The sequence below is a fragment of the Dermacentor variabilis genome, chromosome 11 (assembly GCF_050947875.1).
Source record: "Dermacentor variabilis isolate Ectoservices chromosome 11, ASM5094787v1, whole genome shotgun sequence".
NCBI lineage: Eukaryota > Metazoa > Arthropoda > Arachnida > Ixodida > Ixodidae > Dermacentor > Dermacentor variabilis.
Genome location: NC_134578.1, coordinates 108,285,297 through 108,300,623, shown reverse-complemented (window position 1 = coordinate 108,300,623; position 15,327 = coordinate 108,285,297). Strand labels below are relative to the sequence as shown.

General features: G+C 45.4%; 1 protein-coding gene across 1 annotated transcript in view; it reads left to right on the top strand.

Moving 5' to 3' along the window:
* Window positions 1-6,432: 6,432 nt before the first annotated feature.
* Window positions 6,433-15,327, top strand: part of LOC142563065 (uncharacterized) — an 82,039-nt gene continuing 73,144 nt past the window's right edge. The window contains exons 1-2 of the mRNA XM_075673576.1: window positions 6,433-6,498; window positions 14,350-14,512. Of these exons, the coding sequence (XP_075529691.1) occupies window positions 14,455-14,512 (58 nt within the window). The 5' untranslated portion in view covers window positions 6,433-6,498; window positions 14,350-14,454. The remainder of the gene's footprint in view (window positions 6,499-14,349; window positions 14,513-15,327) is intronic.

Genomic DNA, 15,327 nt, shown 5'->3' with positions numbered 1-15,327 from the left:
CCTGCTTTAATTTATTCGCCTGCATTGCTAACCCGTATAATACTGCTGTAATCGCCAATGATGAGTGAATTCTACATGATTGAATTCTTTTCCCATGTGGTTGTACGCTTAGAAATGTTCTCTTCGGCTGTTATCAATTGAAATTTCTCAGTACAAGCTCCTGTTCCATCCGGTTATCACTCATGCTTGTTTTTCTCACTAAATCCACCTCGTCGTTGCCTTGTAATGATTCGGCTGTTATTTTCATGATTTAGTTTAATGCCACGTCCCCTCCCAGTTTTTTTCCATCTTTGTCCATGTCTAGGAGGCGCTTTTGTATTATTCGAGACATCCTGCCTAGTAAAGTATTGTGGTTTCACAATCCTCCTGGGGCGGCCTCTTTTTTCTCATGTATTTATCAGTACCGATGTCGACTTCCACGTTTCATCACTGCTTAAAAGAGTATTCGTCCCATAGCTTTTTCTCCCCGTGTGTTTCCCATTTTCTGTCTGTTTCATAATGCGGCAACCGTGCTTTTTCTGCCTGCCTAAGCTTCTATGATGCTTTCTCTCGCTCTTCAATTGCATCCAGTATCTCCATGTTCTACCAGCCTTTTGGTTATTTTGTGACCCCCATGAATATAGTTTTTATTTGTCTCACGTCCAAATTTTACTGGCGATTTATGGCTTCGTGCTCTCTTTCCCAGCTACATATTCTATTTAAAAATGATGTGTTTATGGTCACTCCATATGTTGCCGTACGCTTCCTCGTCAATGACAAGCTCTCTCAAATTATCATTATTCTTTTTGTCATCAGGTAATAATAACCAGTCGGCTGCATATTTTCTACTTGCCGTGTGATATGGCAACCAAATTAAGTCCACGTATACGCTATAAACAGGTCATGTTGCTCACAAAAGTCTAGCATTAATTTCCAATTTATGGCATAACCATCTAGTTCCTGTATGTAGAGCTTCATGTCACTCTTTTAAAGCCTCAGTGGCGGCTGCAATCGCTCCTTGCACGTTAATGTCATGTAAGGATAAATCTGGCATCGTACACACCACGATCTGCAAATGAGGGTAAATATCGCGCAAGTCGTCTATACCCTTTGCCAAACGATGGGCTATTCTTGACCCTTTTGTTGTTAGCACCTCATTCATCCCGAATCCATCTAAATTGATCTGGATTTTGGCACGTAAAACACCATAATTGATTTTTTAACACACACACACACACACACACACACACACACACACACACACTCACAGCTATTCCGTTGTGTGATGATGATGAAGTGCATCGAAGAAAGTGGCGAGGTAGATTTTCGCAATACCACCGGGTTGTCCTTGGAAAATTTCTTGTCTCTTCTCGAATTTTATCGAAGTGCAACTTTTAACTGGTTCGACAATAAGCTATTTATACAGCAAAATGTGTATATTTATTCATGTGCGACGCCTTCTCTTTCTAATATTGTTTATCGTTTGTCGCCTCACATGCAAAAAAAAAAGAACAGGGGGAGAACCGCAAATAAAAGCAATAATAAAACGTTGACCACACGAAGCACAGAAAAGCGAAAATAAGGCGAAACAGTTGTGAAAAAAAAAGATCTCAGAGGTCGCGCAATTGTTCTCATCGAAAAGCGACGTTCGCAGGCCAGTCGCACGCTTGCTGATTTTCCAGCCTTGCGACTGCGAGACGCGAACTGCTAAAGCAATCAGAGACGCTCGGTAAGTAGCGCGTTAGAATTTGTGCATCCGGTTGTAATTGCCGGCAGCAAAAACGAAACACCCGAAAGAGCGACAACGGCGTCCTTCTACAGAGTCCTCGTTTCGAACGAGAAGGCAACCCGCAGGCCGCGCAGGTGGCCCTCCCAAGTGTGAACGTCGGTGTTGTCGAGCCTCTGTCTGGTCGCAGATCAGTGACGGTGGCACGACATCTGCTGCTCGAAAATGTGAATGCGCCCATAGACTGCTTGCGAAGTTTGACTTGCATAGTGTAACACTCAGTGTAACTGACACACCTTCGCTGTTCGGCCGTCTGATGGACTGGAAATACCGGTGATCTTTTTCAGTTTCGGCATGCAAAACATCTATTTTCGAGAGCTCCTTGTGACGGATTGACCTGCATTTCAAGCGTAGTATTTTGCACAAAGGCTACTGCATGTCTAAATCATCGAAAACTGGGCATTTTACGTGGTCGAACATTGCATTGCAATTGACCTTTACGGAATATTTTTCTTCATTCCACCATGGCAAAGTCCCGGGGGCACATACCTGGGGACCAAAGATGGCATCAAAGATTTTCATTGAAGAGCGAAACACACCCGCTGGCTCACACAGAGTGACGCAAGTTGCTGTTCAAGATATTCATTGAATATAAGCACTGACCGAGGGGCACATTCCTAGTTCTCAAAGTTGGCGGTAAACTGTTGCTTCGAACAGGGCTGCCTACCCAGTGCCGCCTTTACAATGAGCCATGTCGACGTGAAAGAGCTTTGTTTAAGAAAGCCTCGCATGTAGACGTATGTACGTACTCAGTGACCGAAGCTGATCCGACGGTTCATTGCGAACCCTGTTACCTCAATCCAGCAGCCTAATGCGCTACCCATTTGGCTACGGAATACGCAGCGACCTAGATAGGTGGGAAAATGCTTAGATATAAACATAGATACACAGGCAGATACACAGCCCAAGGAAAGTGCGTGGAGTAACCTAAGAATCCAAACGCATTAAAACTATTTGCTTGTTTGTGCTTTTGCCACGTTCAACATAATACTTAAAGGCTAAAAACACTTAACGTCACACACGGTCGAATGTGTTGAAACATGTCGCACGAAAGAACGCTTTGCCTGTCCTACAAAACCATATTGCGCCATGCACACGCGCACACAGTAAAAAAAAGAAAAAAACATCATAACTGATAGTCTTGCCACTTACAATCTACAACTTAAAGGCTACAAAATTTCCCAGCAAGGGTACAATCATGGGCCAGCCCTACACGCACACAAAAAGCATTGTTTCGACGCATCAACTAGCCCTGCAAATACGCGTCCTTTCGCCACAATTTACCGCCGCCGTTCCATAGAACTCCTTGATAACAGCCCTACCACTGAGGCTGATGACCTCCTCACCTGAGCCTCTCCTGACCGACATTTGAAAGCGCCGGCGCCATAATGGTGCTCTCTGAAGCTGTTGGGTGGTTGGCTTTCTTCCGTGTGTTGTTAACTAGCTTTGTGTCAGCGCTTGTTCTTGTGTGTGTGTGGTTGTGCGCGCGCGCGTGCGTGCGTAAACGTGTGCGTGCCTGTTTGTGTTATGTGTACGTATTTGAGTGTATGTGTATGTTGATGCGTGCGTGTTTTTTTGTCTGCTTGCATCTGAGTACGCGCGTCTGTGCATATATATGCGTCTATGTGCGCATATGTGTGCGCATGTGTGCGTGTTTATGTATACGTGCGTACGTGTGCGCGCATGTTCGCGTGACCGTATTTGGGCGTCTGCATGCCTGCGCGTTTTTGTGTGTCCCTGCAGGTTGTCTCTATATACTATCGTGGAAAAATGAAACGCGAACAGCGGAGCGCATGACCGATAGTACAATAAGCGCAACCTGCGGGCCGTGCTCAATTCAGGTAGTGAGTTCGAAAGTACGTGTCCCACTGCGGTATGTGCGACCGCAGTTTCCTGTGCGTTATCATACCGCCGCACCGGCGTGCCGCTGACATTGCCATCAAAGCAGCTGTTCGTGCCAGGCGATGTTGCCTAAAGGCAGCCCGCACGTGCGAGACGAGCGTTTGCTTTGCTCGCTATCAAGCGTGGCTTTTTATTTATGTATTTGTTTTTGCCACCATCGTCTCCTCGCTATAACTGGCACTTTAACTGATGGAAGGCAGCACTGCTCGTGCCACCCAATTGTGTCGTTACAGACGTTCACTTGCACAAGAGCCACACCTTAACGGGGTGGTGTTGCCGTGTCCGCTCATCATCATCATCAGCCTGGTTACGCCCACTGCAGGGCAAAGGCCTCTCCCATGCTTGTCCAACAACCCCGGTTATGAACTAATTGTGGCCATGTCGTGCCTGCAATCTTCTTAATCTCATCCGCCCACCTAACTTTCTGCCGCCCCCTGCTACGCTTCCCTTCCCTTGGAATCCAGTCCGTAACCCTTAATGACCATCGGTTATCTCCCCTCCTCATTACATGTCCTGCCCATGCCCCCCCCCCCCCCCATTTCTTCTTCTTGTTTTCAACTAAGCTGTCACTAACTCGTGTTTGTTCCCTCACCCAATCTGCTCTTTTCTTATCCCTTAACGTTACACCTATCATTCTTCTTTCCATAGCTCGTTGCGTCGTCCTCAATTTGAGTAGAACCCTTTTCGTAAGCCTCCAGGTTTCTGCCCCGTAGGTGAGTACTGATAAGACACAGCTGTTATACACTTTTCTCTTGAGGGACAATGGCAACCTGCTGTTCATGATCTGAGAATGCCATTTGTCCACGATTGTACGTATTTGCATGCGTGTTTATGTGTGTGCATGTTTGAGTAATCGCACAGGTGTCTGTTTTCATGACTGTGTTTGTGTACGCTTGTGATAATAATAATAATAAATTATAGGGTTTTACGTGCCAAAACCACTTCCTGATTATGAGGCACGCCGTAGTGGGGGACTCCGGAAATTTGGACCACCTGGGGTTCTTTAACGTGCACCTAAATCTAAGTACACGGGTGTTTTCGCATTTCGCCCCCATCGAAATGCGGCCACCGTGGCGGAGATGCGATCCCGCGACCTCGTGCTCAGCAGCCTAACACCATAGCCACTGAGCAACCACGGCGGGTACTGTGTACGCTTGTGCGTTTTGTGTTGGTGTCTATCGCTTGCATATAAGTGTTTGAGTGTGTATGTGCCTGTGTGTGTATGCATGCGCATTCGTTCTTGCGTGCGTGTCCGTGTATGTGTGCGCGTGTGTCTAGGCGTAGGCGTGAGTGGTTGTGCAAGTGTGCGTGCGTGTACAAGCATTTGGAATTGCGCGCGTACACATTCCGTAAGATGTGTAGTATTTTACTTTATCTTCCAATAAACATCGTGATATTTGGTGGGTTGCATTATGCAAAAATGAAGTGAGGCGTGCAGACAGGACACAAGAGAAGATGTCACATCTCTTGTGTCCTGCCTGCACGCCTCACTTCTTTTTTGCATAATGAATCCTTACCAACTAGCTCAGCTTGCTATCAATCTTTATGTCGTTGATGGGATGGTTGCCTAAAACACGGTATCTCTGCTCACAAATAAATTAATGGCGGCGCCTTAAAAATGTTTCCGTTTAAACGCCTAATTGTGTGTCGATACATTACTACAAATATATTGCGAAACCAAACGCTTCATTCTATAGTTCTGACATCTGATTAGATTTTCCGGGGCAAATCTAGACAATTTCGACAAACTCACGACAACTTTTTCACACGCTCCAAGGCGGCGAGTGGAGGTAAGAACCAATGTGGCACCGACAGAGACAGTGTCCCATCCCTAAAAACTTGCCTTGGTGTGCGGGCACCATAACAACCCCTCCCTCCCCCCGCCACCCACGCTATCGGTTTCCACTTAGGCGCCCCACCATGAACAAACCGATCCAGGTTCAGGATTGAAGCAAAACAAGTTCTGTCTATCCACGCACCACCGCCACTTTTGCAAAGCAGCGCCAACCTTTGATGTCCACCGCTGTTCCCTGACTCGTTGCTCACACCTCAACCGCTTGCGCAATTTCCGCTACCTGAGTTTCCGTTTCTTCTTCGGTTGCCGGGATTCCGGCTTCTGAATTTTCGCTTGTAGCACGTTCGCACGTCTATGCAGCAGCGGCTTCGCATTCGCCTAAAAACAGAAGCTGGGGCTACGTATGTTCCGCCTGACGCCGCGAGCGGAGGAGGTGAGTGAGGGAGGAGCGCTGAAGTGTAGGGTGGGTTGGTTGTACTTAAGGGGCCCTGAATCACATTTCATCCTAGTGGAAAACTGTAGTTAAGGTTAAAATACGCTATTTATGAAATAGATTGCCGCAAAAAGTACTTCGACGCGTTGAGCAAAAGCGGAGTCATTGGCAATTAAACACGCTCTTCGCGGTGCTTCCTCTCCTTAACTGGCTTGCACAGCGAAGGCTACGGCGGAGTGCAGCCTACCCACAACGGTCCCTCTACTGAACGTTACCACGGCGCGGAGTTCAAACCTGACTTGTTACAATCAGATTTCGGCGCGGAGTTCAAATCTGTGACTTACAAACGGAAGTCGAACGCGGTTCTCCTAAGCGAACCGCAGTGCTCTTAGCCAGTGAATTTGTGGCAGAAGCTCGCGGCGGACGCGATATCTACGCTGGGCAGACCGCAGCTCCATCTGACTGCAGCGCGCATGAGAAGCGTTTTTCTTGGTGCACAACAATGCTTGAGTGCGTGCTCGTGCGTATATGCTTCAGGCTGACCAGGCTACGTGGCGCGGACTGGCTATGCTTGCCCCTCACCAGCTTGACCAACGGATATAGGTAGGCACATAGAACTTCCGCATTTTTGACCGCTCTCAGTGTTTGCAAAGGCGCCTAACCAAGAGCGTCCAGGAGTGAGTGCTCACTGGCCAGCTTGCGTGTGATCTGTCCTTATGATTCAAGTGGTCTTAGGCAAGTTGAGCGTTCCAAACTGGTCGAAATTAGCGAGACCAGATGGCTACCACACCTATAAGCAGGGTGGGCAAAGCTTAATTTCTACGTGGCCGGACGTGGCAGAGCGTGAGCAGACGACAGTCGACTTCTTCAAGAAGTACGTAATTATTAATGAAATACGAAAGCGGATTTTCCGTTACTTCAGCCTGTTTAATAAACTTGATCAATAAATATACACAGCAACAGCAGGAACAAGCGCATTGATGAAGCCGCACTTCTTTATTGACGTCTGCTACTGGCAAAGAGCATCCGCGAATGGTAATCTGCTCTGTTACGAAATAAAAACTCCACACGCAACGCACGACTGCAAAATTTGGTAGAGATATTCACAGCAGTGTATGCTATCCGCGGACTGTTTTTTTACCAATCCCGGGGGTGGTTCAGTACTCCTTTAACCTATTCCCCAAATAGGTGTGTAGAAGGGCTTTAGCTTCTGCTATTAGGGCATGCGCTGAAATGTGGCCTCGTACTAAACAAATCGTCGGGATGCTGCCACTCGCAAGCACGAAAAAGAAAAGAATGAGAATGTTGGAAGACTTTGCTGTGTACGATTATTTAGAATCGGAGACCGACATGTATAAGAAACTTATGTATTGGGATAGGAAGGCCAAGAATATGCTGGTTTGTTTGAAACCTTTAACTCGGGATAACTTCTTTCTTCCCAGTAAGTAGACTATATTTTATTTTTATATATATTAACTATTATGGGCCCATTTCGAATCATGGAGTTTGAGCAGGCACCTTAATAACTGGTCGTGATAAGCTATATTTGTAGGCAATTTGGGTTTATTAGCTTAGTTTCCTTCCCGAGCGTTAGTGTAACTAATGTTTGAGGGAGCAGTAATATTCTCGATACCGTACTTTTTCCTGTAGGCATAGTAGCAGCGACGATAAATTGTTCGGAAGGTCTCAAGTCAATCATGACACGCGTTATGCCACGAGGAGTTTTATATTTTGTTTAAAATACTTGAGTTTTGCATTGTAAGCAGAACATACTTTCTAATTCATCAGCGTGAGTTGTAATTAAGGAAAAACTGCAAACAGCGCTCGTTCGAGCTTTGGAGCATTCGACCTCCGCAAATCACCGCTAGTTTGCTTTCCCACGCTGTGCATGCAGCTAAATTTCACTACAGGTAGTTCAATTCATTTCCAAGTCATGCATTTACGCTAATACAAATTAGTGCCCAAAATGAAACATCAGCAAATTGCAGAAACCTGTTGGAAAAAATGCAACTTGCTTCAACCGGTTATTCTTCACTTTTTATTGTTTCAGTGTTTCAACGGGGTTTGAGACTGCCTACATGCGGCAGGCGTGTGATGCGTTCCTAAGCGCGCGTCCTACTTCGAACACTTGGTACCGCAAACATGAACAAGCGGCAATCATTGGACGCAGACGAATGACTTTGTCGCACGGAGCGGCGAAACCAAGCCGAAAGGCACATCGCAAATCACAAACAATGCTATCATTTCATTTTTTCCCAAGAGACAGTCAGAAGCTAACTTTAGTTTTAGCCCCCTTCTATCAACGCAAAAATGCGTATTTCCCCTCTGCAACGATGACAGCAGTTATTTCCTATATATATTATGTAGGATGCTATGTGGTATATTGCAACACTAGGAGGCACGCCGAGTTCCCTACGAAGGTCTGAAACACTCAACTAGCTTACCTATAGCAGTGCAGCAACGTTGTGTGCAAGCGCATGACCATTTCGAAGAGGCCCACGTCCGTTCTTCAACCTCCGCTTGGCCTGAAGCGACCTTTGTCTTTAAAAAAAATATGACTCCGCTCGCCAAGCAAGTCCGATGTTTGGAGGCGCAGCACATATATTTGTGGTTTCACAGCTGGAGTTCTCCATCTCGCAGGGTCGCCTGTGTCAGCAGGCTCTTCGGGAATTGCAAGACCACGAAGTGCGGCAAACAGGACTATTCTGCTGTTGATTGTGATGCATGCATTCACTGTTGAAACTGGGACGGAGCGCGCGCTGCTTACTCAGAATTCTACCTAAAAAAGAACGAAGAAAAAGATAATTTTGCACTAAACGCTAGAGAAAACATATCCGCATTCAGAGAAGCACGAACGCGTCTTTCACATGTCCGAAGTACTAAGCCGGTGCGGAGTGCCGAGTTTCAGTGCCACAATGACTGCCAGCAACAGTCCAGTCTCTACATAGCGACCCGGCGAATTCGCCACGTGCCCCTCTTCCCCTCCTCGCCCCACCTCCTCCCAAGTGGACGCAGCGAATGCCGCCCTGCTTTCCCGGAATGAAGGTCCATCCACCTCTAGGTTGAAGGACTCCTGGGACCTGCTTTTTAAGTCCTCCACTGCGAACTCACTGCTCTCAAGCGCGAATATTCATCGTCTCTGAACAGGTGATGTTCATAAGTCTATGTGACTCGGCACACCCGGTGCCTACGGAACGGCGTTATTTAGTCGACCACTCCAAAGAAGACAGGACCCGCATCACCGGGCCCGAGAAGTGCTCTGCTAGCTGAATAAACTTTCTTCTTTTTCTTTTTCATGCACACAGCACCAATTTAATCGTAACGTAAACACACTGATATCAGAACTAAACGTCAAGGGTTGTATTGGCAACATCCATAATGTTCTAGAAGGTATTCGTGAACTAATTCTAAACGTACTGTTTGTACAAGATACTCACCTAAAATATAAACGTAGCAAGTCTATCCGGCAATGCACTATTTTCCGTAAAAACAGCGCCTAGCTTCTTCGTCGTCTGGCGGTGTTGTAGATATACCTGATAAACATATTGTGTGTAAACACTTCGCACCCCAACCAACCCTCGCGGCAGTTGCCGTTCAAGCTGTGCGTTTAAACTTGATATCGCCTGCTCTTTCTCCATACCGTCTCGTTATGAACTCCAGAGACAAGAATTTTGGGTGTTAACAGATGAACTGCCTAAACCCTATGTGGTCCTTGCAGATTTAAATGCACTCAGCAAAAGTTTGGGACGCCTCGCAGCGATGCGACAGGACAATGATAGCAGTGTTGTTTTAGTGCGAAGCTGCATATGACTAGGGTCCCATGCATTTTCGTTCTCCCTGAACGAAGATTATCATCATCAGTGGTTCATACCCGCGTAATCATTCATGCACCTGTAAGCAAGCAAAAATGCAATGGCTCATAGCCCCGTAAGCAGAGGCTCCAAGCACTCAGCAAAATGAAACGAACAGTGTTTCAATTCTTCCCAATTACGCATACAACATACAGAACAGCATGTCGAAAACTGTCATCATCAATGGGTCATACCCCCTTGAGCAATAGCCCATACACTCGTAAGCAAGCAAAAAATGCAGTGACTTATAGTTTCGTAAGGTTCATAGCTACTCACTTTGCGTGGATTAGTTGGGATGACACTACCCCTGTTGCTGTTGATTTCAATGTGGATAACTCGGTACCGAAAAGGGAGCGGTTTACGCGTTGCGTTCAGGTCATATCCCTTGCGATTCCACACCGATCCGGCCCAACCGACCACCCAGCAGCGTACGTGCATCGATTTGACATTATCAAAGAATGTCATTGCAGTTGCGAGTGTAATAATGACCACCTATCAAGACAATAAATGAGTTCGTATCTTTGTTCAAACTTATGTGTCCCCTCCGTGCCGTTTGCTAAACCGCTACGCTGGTCAACTACCTTCACAAAAAGGAATGGCTCATGATTTTTTTTTGCATTGGGGCACGGGTGCTAAAAAGAAAAAGCGAACATCTTAGAGCCTTGCACAAAAAAACGTATACCTCCCTAAATTTGAACATTATCTCCGTTAGTTATGCAGTATCTGAAAGAGAAAGTTATTACGAACCCTTGCGACAGTGACCACTTTCCACTGGTGCTATAAACAACAAAACATGCACAATTCTCGCCACAGAAACCTCGGTAAAAAGTCGACTCAGCCGACTGCAAACTGTTCCGAGATAACACGCATTTTCGTTGTATTACATATCTACCTTCAACATAGCTGACAACGGGGCAGACTTAATAGTCTTCATAATTTAGGGTGTGTCTGAATGCTTTCCACGAAGAATCTATCTCGCTACAAAACAGTGTTCCGTGGTGAAATAGTGTAGTAAAGAGCGAAACGAGCAAACCAAAGCTTGGGGCTGCATGACGACTGCGGAGCTACACAAAATTTAACCAATTCAAACCGTGTAACATAGCAAGGTAGAAGGACGCGTTGACAATTAAATCTGAAGAGATAGTTACCAAATATAGATTGCGCAGTGCAGATTTTAACGCAGACGACAGACCCATCTGGAACGAAAAGATGAAAGCGCCGGCAACTATAATACTCACTACCGTTGGCAAATACTCGGCGAGAGCCTGGAAGACCAGGCGAGCTTCCAGGATCCACAATTTGAGCGCACCTCCAGTTCACTGCATTATTCGGACACATTTCATAGGGATAAAAAGCAAGCAGCACGATAACATTTGTAATAAACGTGCGCACAAAATGACGCACACAGCCTTACATTTAACAGATCTCCAGAACTTGTACAAGACGTTTGCGCCCCAAGCCTTGAATACGGTGCCATAATCTATAGTTGTGCAACACAGAGTACATTAAAAATCCTAGACCTTATTTACAATCTAGGCATCTTTCTCGGAACTGGCGCGTTCATGATCAGTTCAATACAGGGCGTTCAAGTGAAGTCAAAGAAATGGCATCTTACTCTAGAGTGAGCACACTCAAGCTTTAACATATTTTCTTAGAGTACATGCAAACGCTGAATTCCCTCCTAACGCAAACATAAATCATACGACCTCTGCCAGAACACTTCCATGACTCTGCCATAATGTAATGTGGTGCAGTGCGAAGCCGGACTGTGGGGCACAAAAAAGACGACGAGCGCTCATTTTCAGCAGAAATTCAATTGTTTGATACGGAGGTTTATATAAAAAAACAGAAGGACGTCACATTTCATATATTTACTTCTCTTTTTTTCTTGTTTTCCTATATAAACCTCTGTATCGAACAATAAAATTTCAGTTGGCAGTAAACGATAGCCTTCGTCTATTGTGTCCCTCTATTCTGCTTAGCGCTGCACCACTTAATATTCTGCCAATGCTGTCCTAAAGAAATAAAGCTCTTTTCGGTACATGTGAAGGATCGTTGTGGAGAAATCAGTTTTTTTAACGTTCCTTGATGGCACTGGCTGCTCATAGAATGTGACATGTCATTTGTAGAGCTCACAAAACATGCTCAAGCATGGCTAATAAAACGCACTTCCTCAAACTCCAGGTGGAGTATTCTTGCCCGGAATAATCTACTCATAAATCAAGGTCCCATGCCGGCGTGTCTTACGCAGCACTTGGTCCATCCTTTTCTGAATCTGACGTTCTACTTCCTGAAAGTAGTATCTTAGTGGCTGAGGCGTCCACAGTGTTGTGGGCTGTCAAACACATAAAGAAAGCTTGCACTCAATAGGATACTATATTCACTGACTTCTCAAGTATCGTAACATCATTATGTCATTCACTTAACATCTAAAGTCAGTACCTAGTGACCTTTATTGACTCCTCTTTACATGCATATCTTAACCAGCATATCGAAGTTTTACCGGCTGCGTGGATATAAAAGCATTCACTGTAACGTAATTGCTGACGAAAGTGCAACATCGATAACCCCAAAAGCCAGTAACTTTTTATAGCTGTCCTTGTAATAGACTTCGTACTTGTTCTACGGAAAAAAAACTAAGGAACTATTGGCAGCACTTATAGGAGATTAAAACATCTAAGAAGCTGCGTGACATTAAACCACAGTTAGCGCGATGGCTATCAGCAAGCCAAATACAACGAAATGGGGTCACCATCTCTCGACTAAGAGTCGGCCACACGCATGGTACCCAAGTGCATTTGCGGGCCCGTAATAAAGCGCCTTTCTATGGCAAACTTGACATAACGTTGACGGTCCTTCACGTGTTGTGGGAATGTGAATTAGAAGTTCACAGGAGAAAGCACGTTCCATTACTACAGCGCCGGCAAATTCCACTTAATGAAGGAATATTCATAGACAAGGACTCGCTCTTTGAAAGCAAATTAGTCTAGGCTTTTTCAAATGAGGCCCGTGTTGTGCATTTTATACTCTCAAGCAAACCGTAGCACGGCGTCTTATCAGCGACTACTGCTCTGGTGATAGTATTCAGAGCACGTGCTTCCTGGGCTTAGCGCTCAAGGGCCCGGGCAAAACATAAGTGCTACTTGTATATTCTTGCGTGTTCACTGCGCAACATATATATATATATATATATATATATATATATATATTTCCAGAGCACACCTAACTTGTTGTAATCATATTTAATAGGTATATAGTTTACGCACTTTATGCAGCGACTGGTTTTAGGAGGCTCGGTTGCCATTTTACATCATTGACATCATCAGCCATTGTCAACTTATTACACCACGTGTTTGACATTCTTTGTCCACAACTGGTCGTTGCTTAGCGGAAATCATTACTTAACCAATCAAATCATTTACGCAGATCAAACTAAGGCGATCGGCAGCAAGGAATCTTACGGCTTCAATGAAACACGTTCATTCGACACCACAGTTAAGGAACTTCAGCACAGCACCGAACTCGGCACCTTGACCCTGAATATGGTAGCACTTGTTATTTACTTGAACAATATTGCCGGCAATAGCCGCGACTTTTCCGCTTGCAAATAGCTGCTGCTCCGCAGCAAGAATAGCGTTTTCGTAGATACCAGCCATCTAAAAAAGCAAGTGAAATAATGAACGCCAGCAGCGAAGTTACAAGAATCGCAACTCGATGGTGCAGGAGATGAGACAAAGCAGAAACGAGTCGGCGTTTGTGAGCGCCTCATGAAACGATTAGGGAGATTTAGCTTCATTCCACCAAGACCAATATTTATGCCCTTTGCACAAAATAGTGGATACTTCTGGAGCGTATGTCATTCCTAAACACAATACGTCATCGGTCTTCCTTGCATTTCCTATCTTTAAAACTGTGCGCTCTCTGCTATCCTGCCAACAACAATCCGTGACGCGGACCACACATGCTGCTATAGACGTGAAAGTTTAGGGCGCGCTGTGGCAAATGCACGAAAGGCTTCCAAGATCATTGGTCGGGGACAAGCCCCGAAAGTTGCAAAATCGTCTTTGAATGCGCACCAACCTGACTACACAAGGACGTAATGTTCCAGCTCTCTCAGCTCATACGCTGTCGGAGCCAGGACAGCAAGACGGCTCGGATGGCGCGAACATGCTTGGTATGTCCCTATAATTTCGACTGCTATATATCCTCCCCGTATCACACCCTGGTTAGCTATGAGCAAAACAGTTGCAGACTTGTGGGACTTTGCATGTACACAACGCAATTTCAGCGAAGCTGTTTATTTAGACCCCCATTCCGAACCAATTGATGACTACTGGACGTCGAAATACTCGGGCGATAGAATTCCTGTAAGTTCATCATTTATTTTTGTTTTATTTTATTTTTATTGCAGGGCGGAGCAGTACAGATTCCATACGAAAACAACTTTGCTATAGAAACTTGCAGAACAACATTTATTTGTTTAGACATGGCTGCCTAGAAGTTTTTATGTGCATGCATACACGGCCTTTCATTGGAGTATTTGGTAGCCATGCACATGCTATACTGTGTATGCGTGATTGTGTATGTGTGTATCTTTGAACAGATATCTGATCCTGGACTGTGGCTTACCTGTGTTATTGAATGGAAGCAGAACCAATCCGTTTATAAAGCGCTTTGAGGCTGGAGTATCACCTTCCAGAAAAACAGAATGACCCACCCTCATTTCTCCGTTGCAGCACTGGCTCTATTGTCTTCAATATTTGCAGGTATGGTGCCATGCTTAAATTCCACTAGTGAGCATAACGCTTCATGAATGAAGCAGCGTGAAAACTTGATACGAAGCAATAAAACCAACCAAGTGCAAAGCTGCAAAATGTTCGCCAGGCGAAGCGTATTCATATCTCCATTAGAAAAGGAAGGAAATCAATAAAAAAACTTAAAGAGCAGGGAACCCGTACTTGGGAATACACAAAGGCAGAAACTGTGGTAGCGGATGAAGACCTTTGATACAAATAGTAATATATGATGTCTCCTATATTTCCTAATTACCAATCGTATCAAATATGTTCATGGGCTATCGCAGTTGCATACTTTGCGTATTCTAAAGTTCAGGTGTATAATATAGATATATAAAATAAGGAACCGTTTAATCCAGCCGAGCTCGAGCTACGATGAAGAACAACAAGGTGTGCGGCTGATGATGATAATTACAGCTGAGGAATTTGTACAAGTGATGATAATGTGTAGAGATAAAGAAGGGTCAGTCATGGGTCGCGCTCACACTAATTCCCCCCGCGGTGAGTCGAGCCGTAGCGATGCTTCCGCACATGCTGAGCGATGTCGGTGTTAATGCGGGCTCGACGACGGCAGTCTTTGAGGCGAGACAAAAGTTTTTCTGAGGAGGGCGTTGCTAAGGACACAGAAGCCGTAAGGAACGAGACGTCCAAGACAAAACCAGGTGAACGGCCATAGGCGAAGAAAAATGGAGAAAAGCCGGTGGTGTGTTGTACAGCCGTATTGTAAGCAAATGTCAGAAACGGCATGACTGCATCATAGTTGGTGTGGTCGGGGCTGATGTACA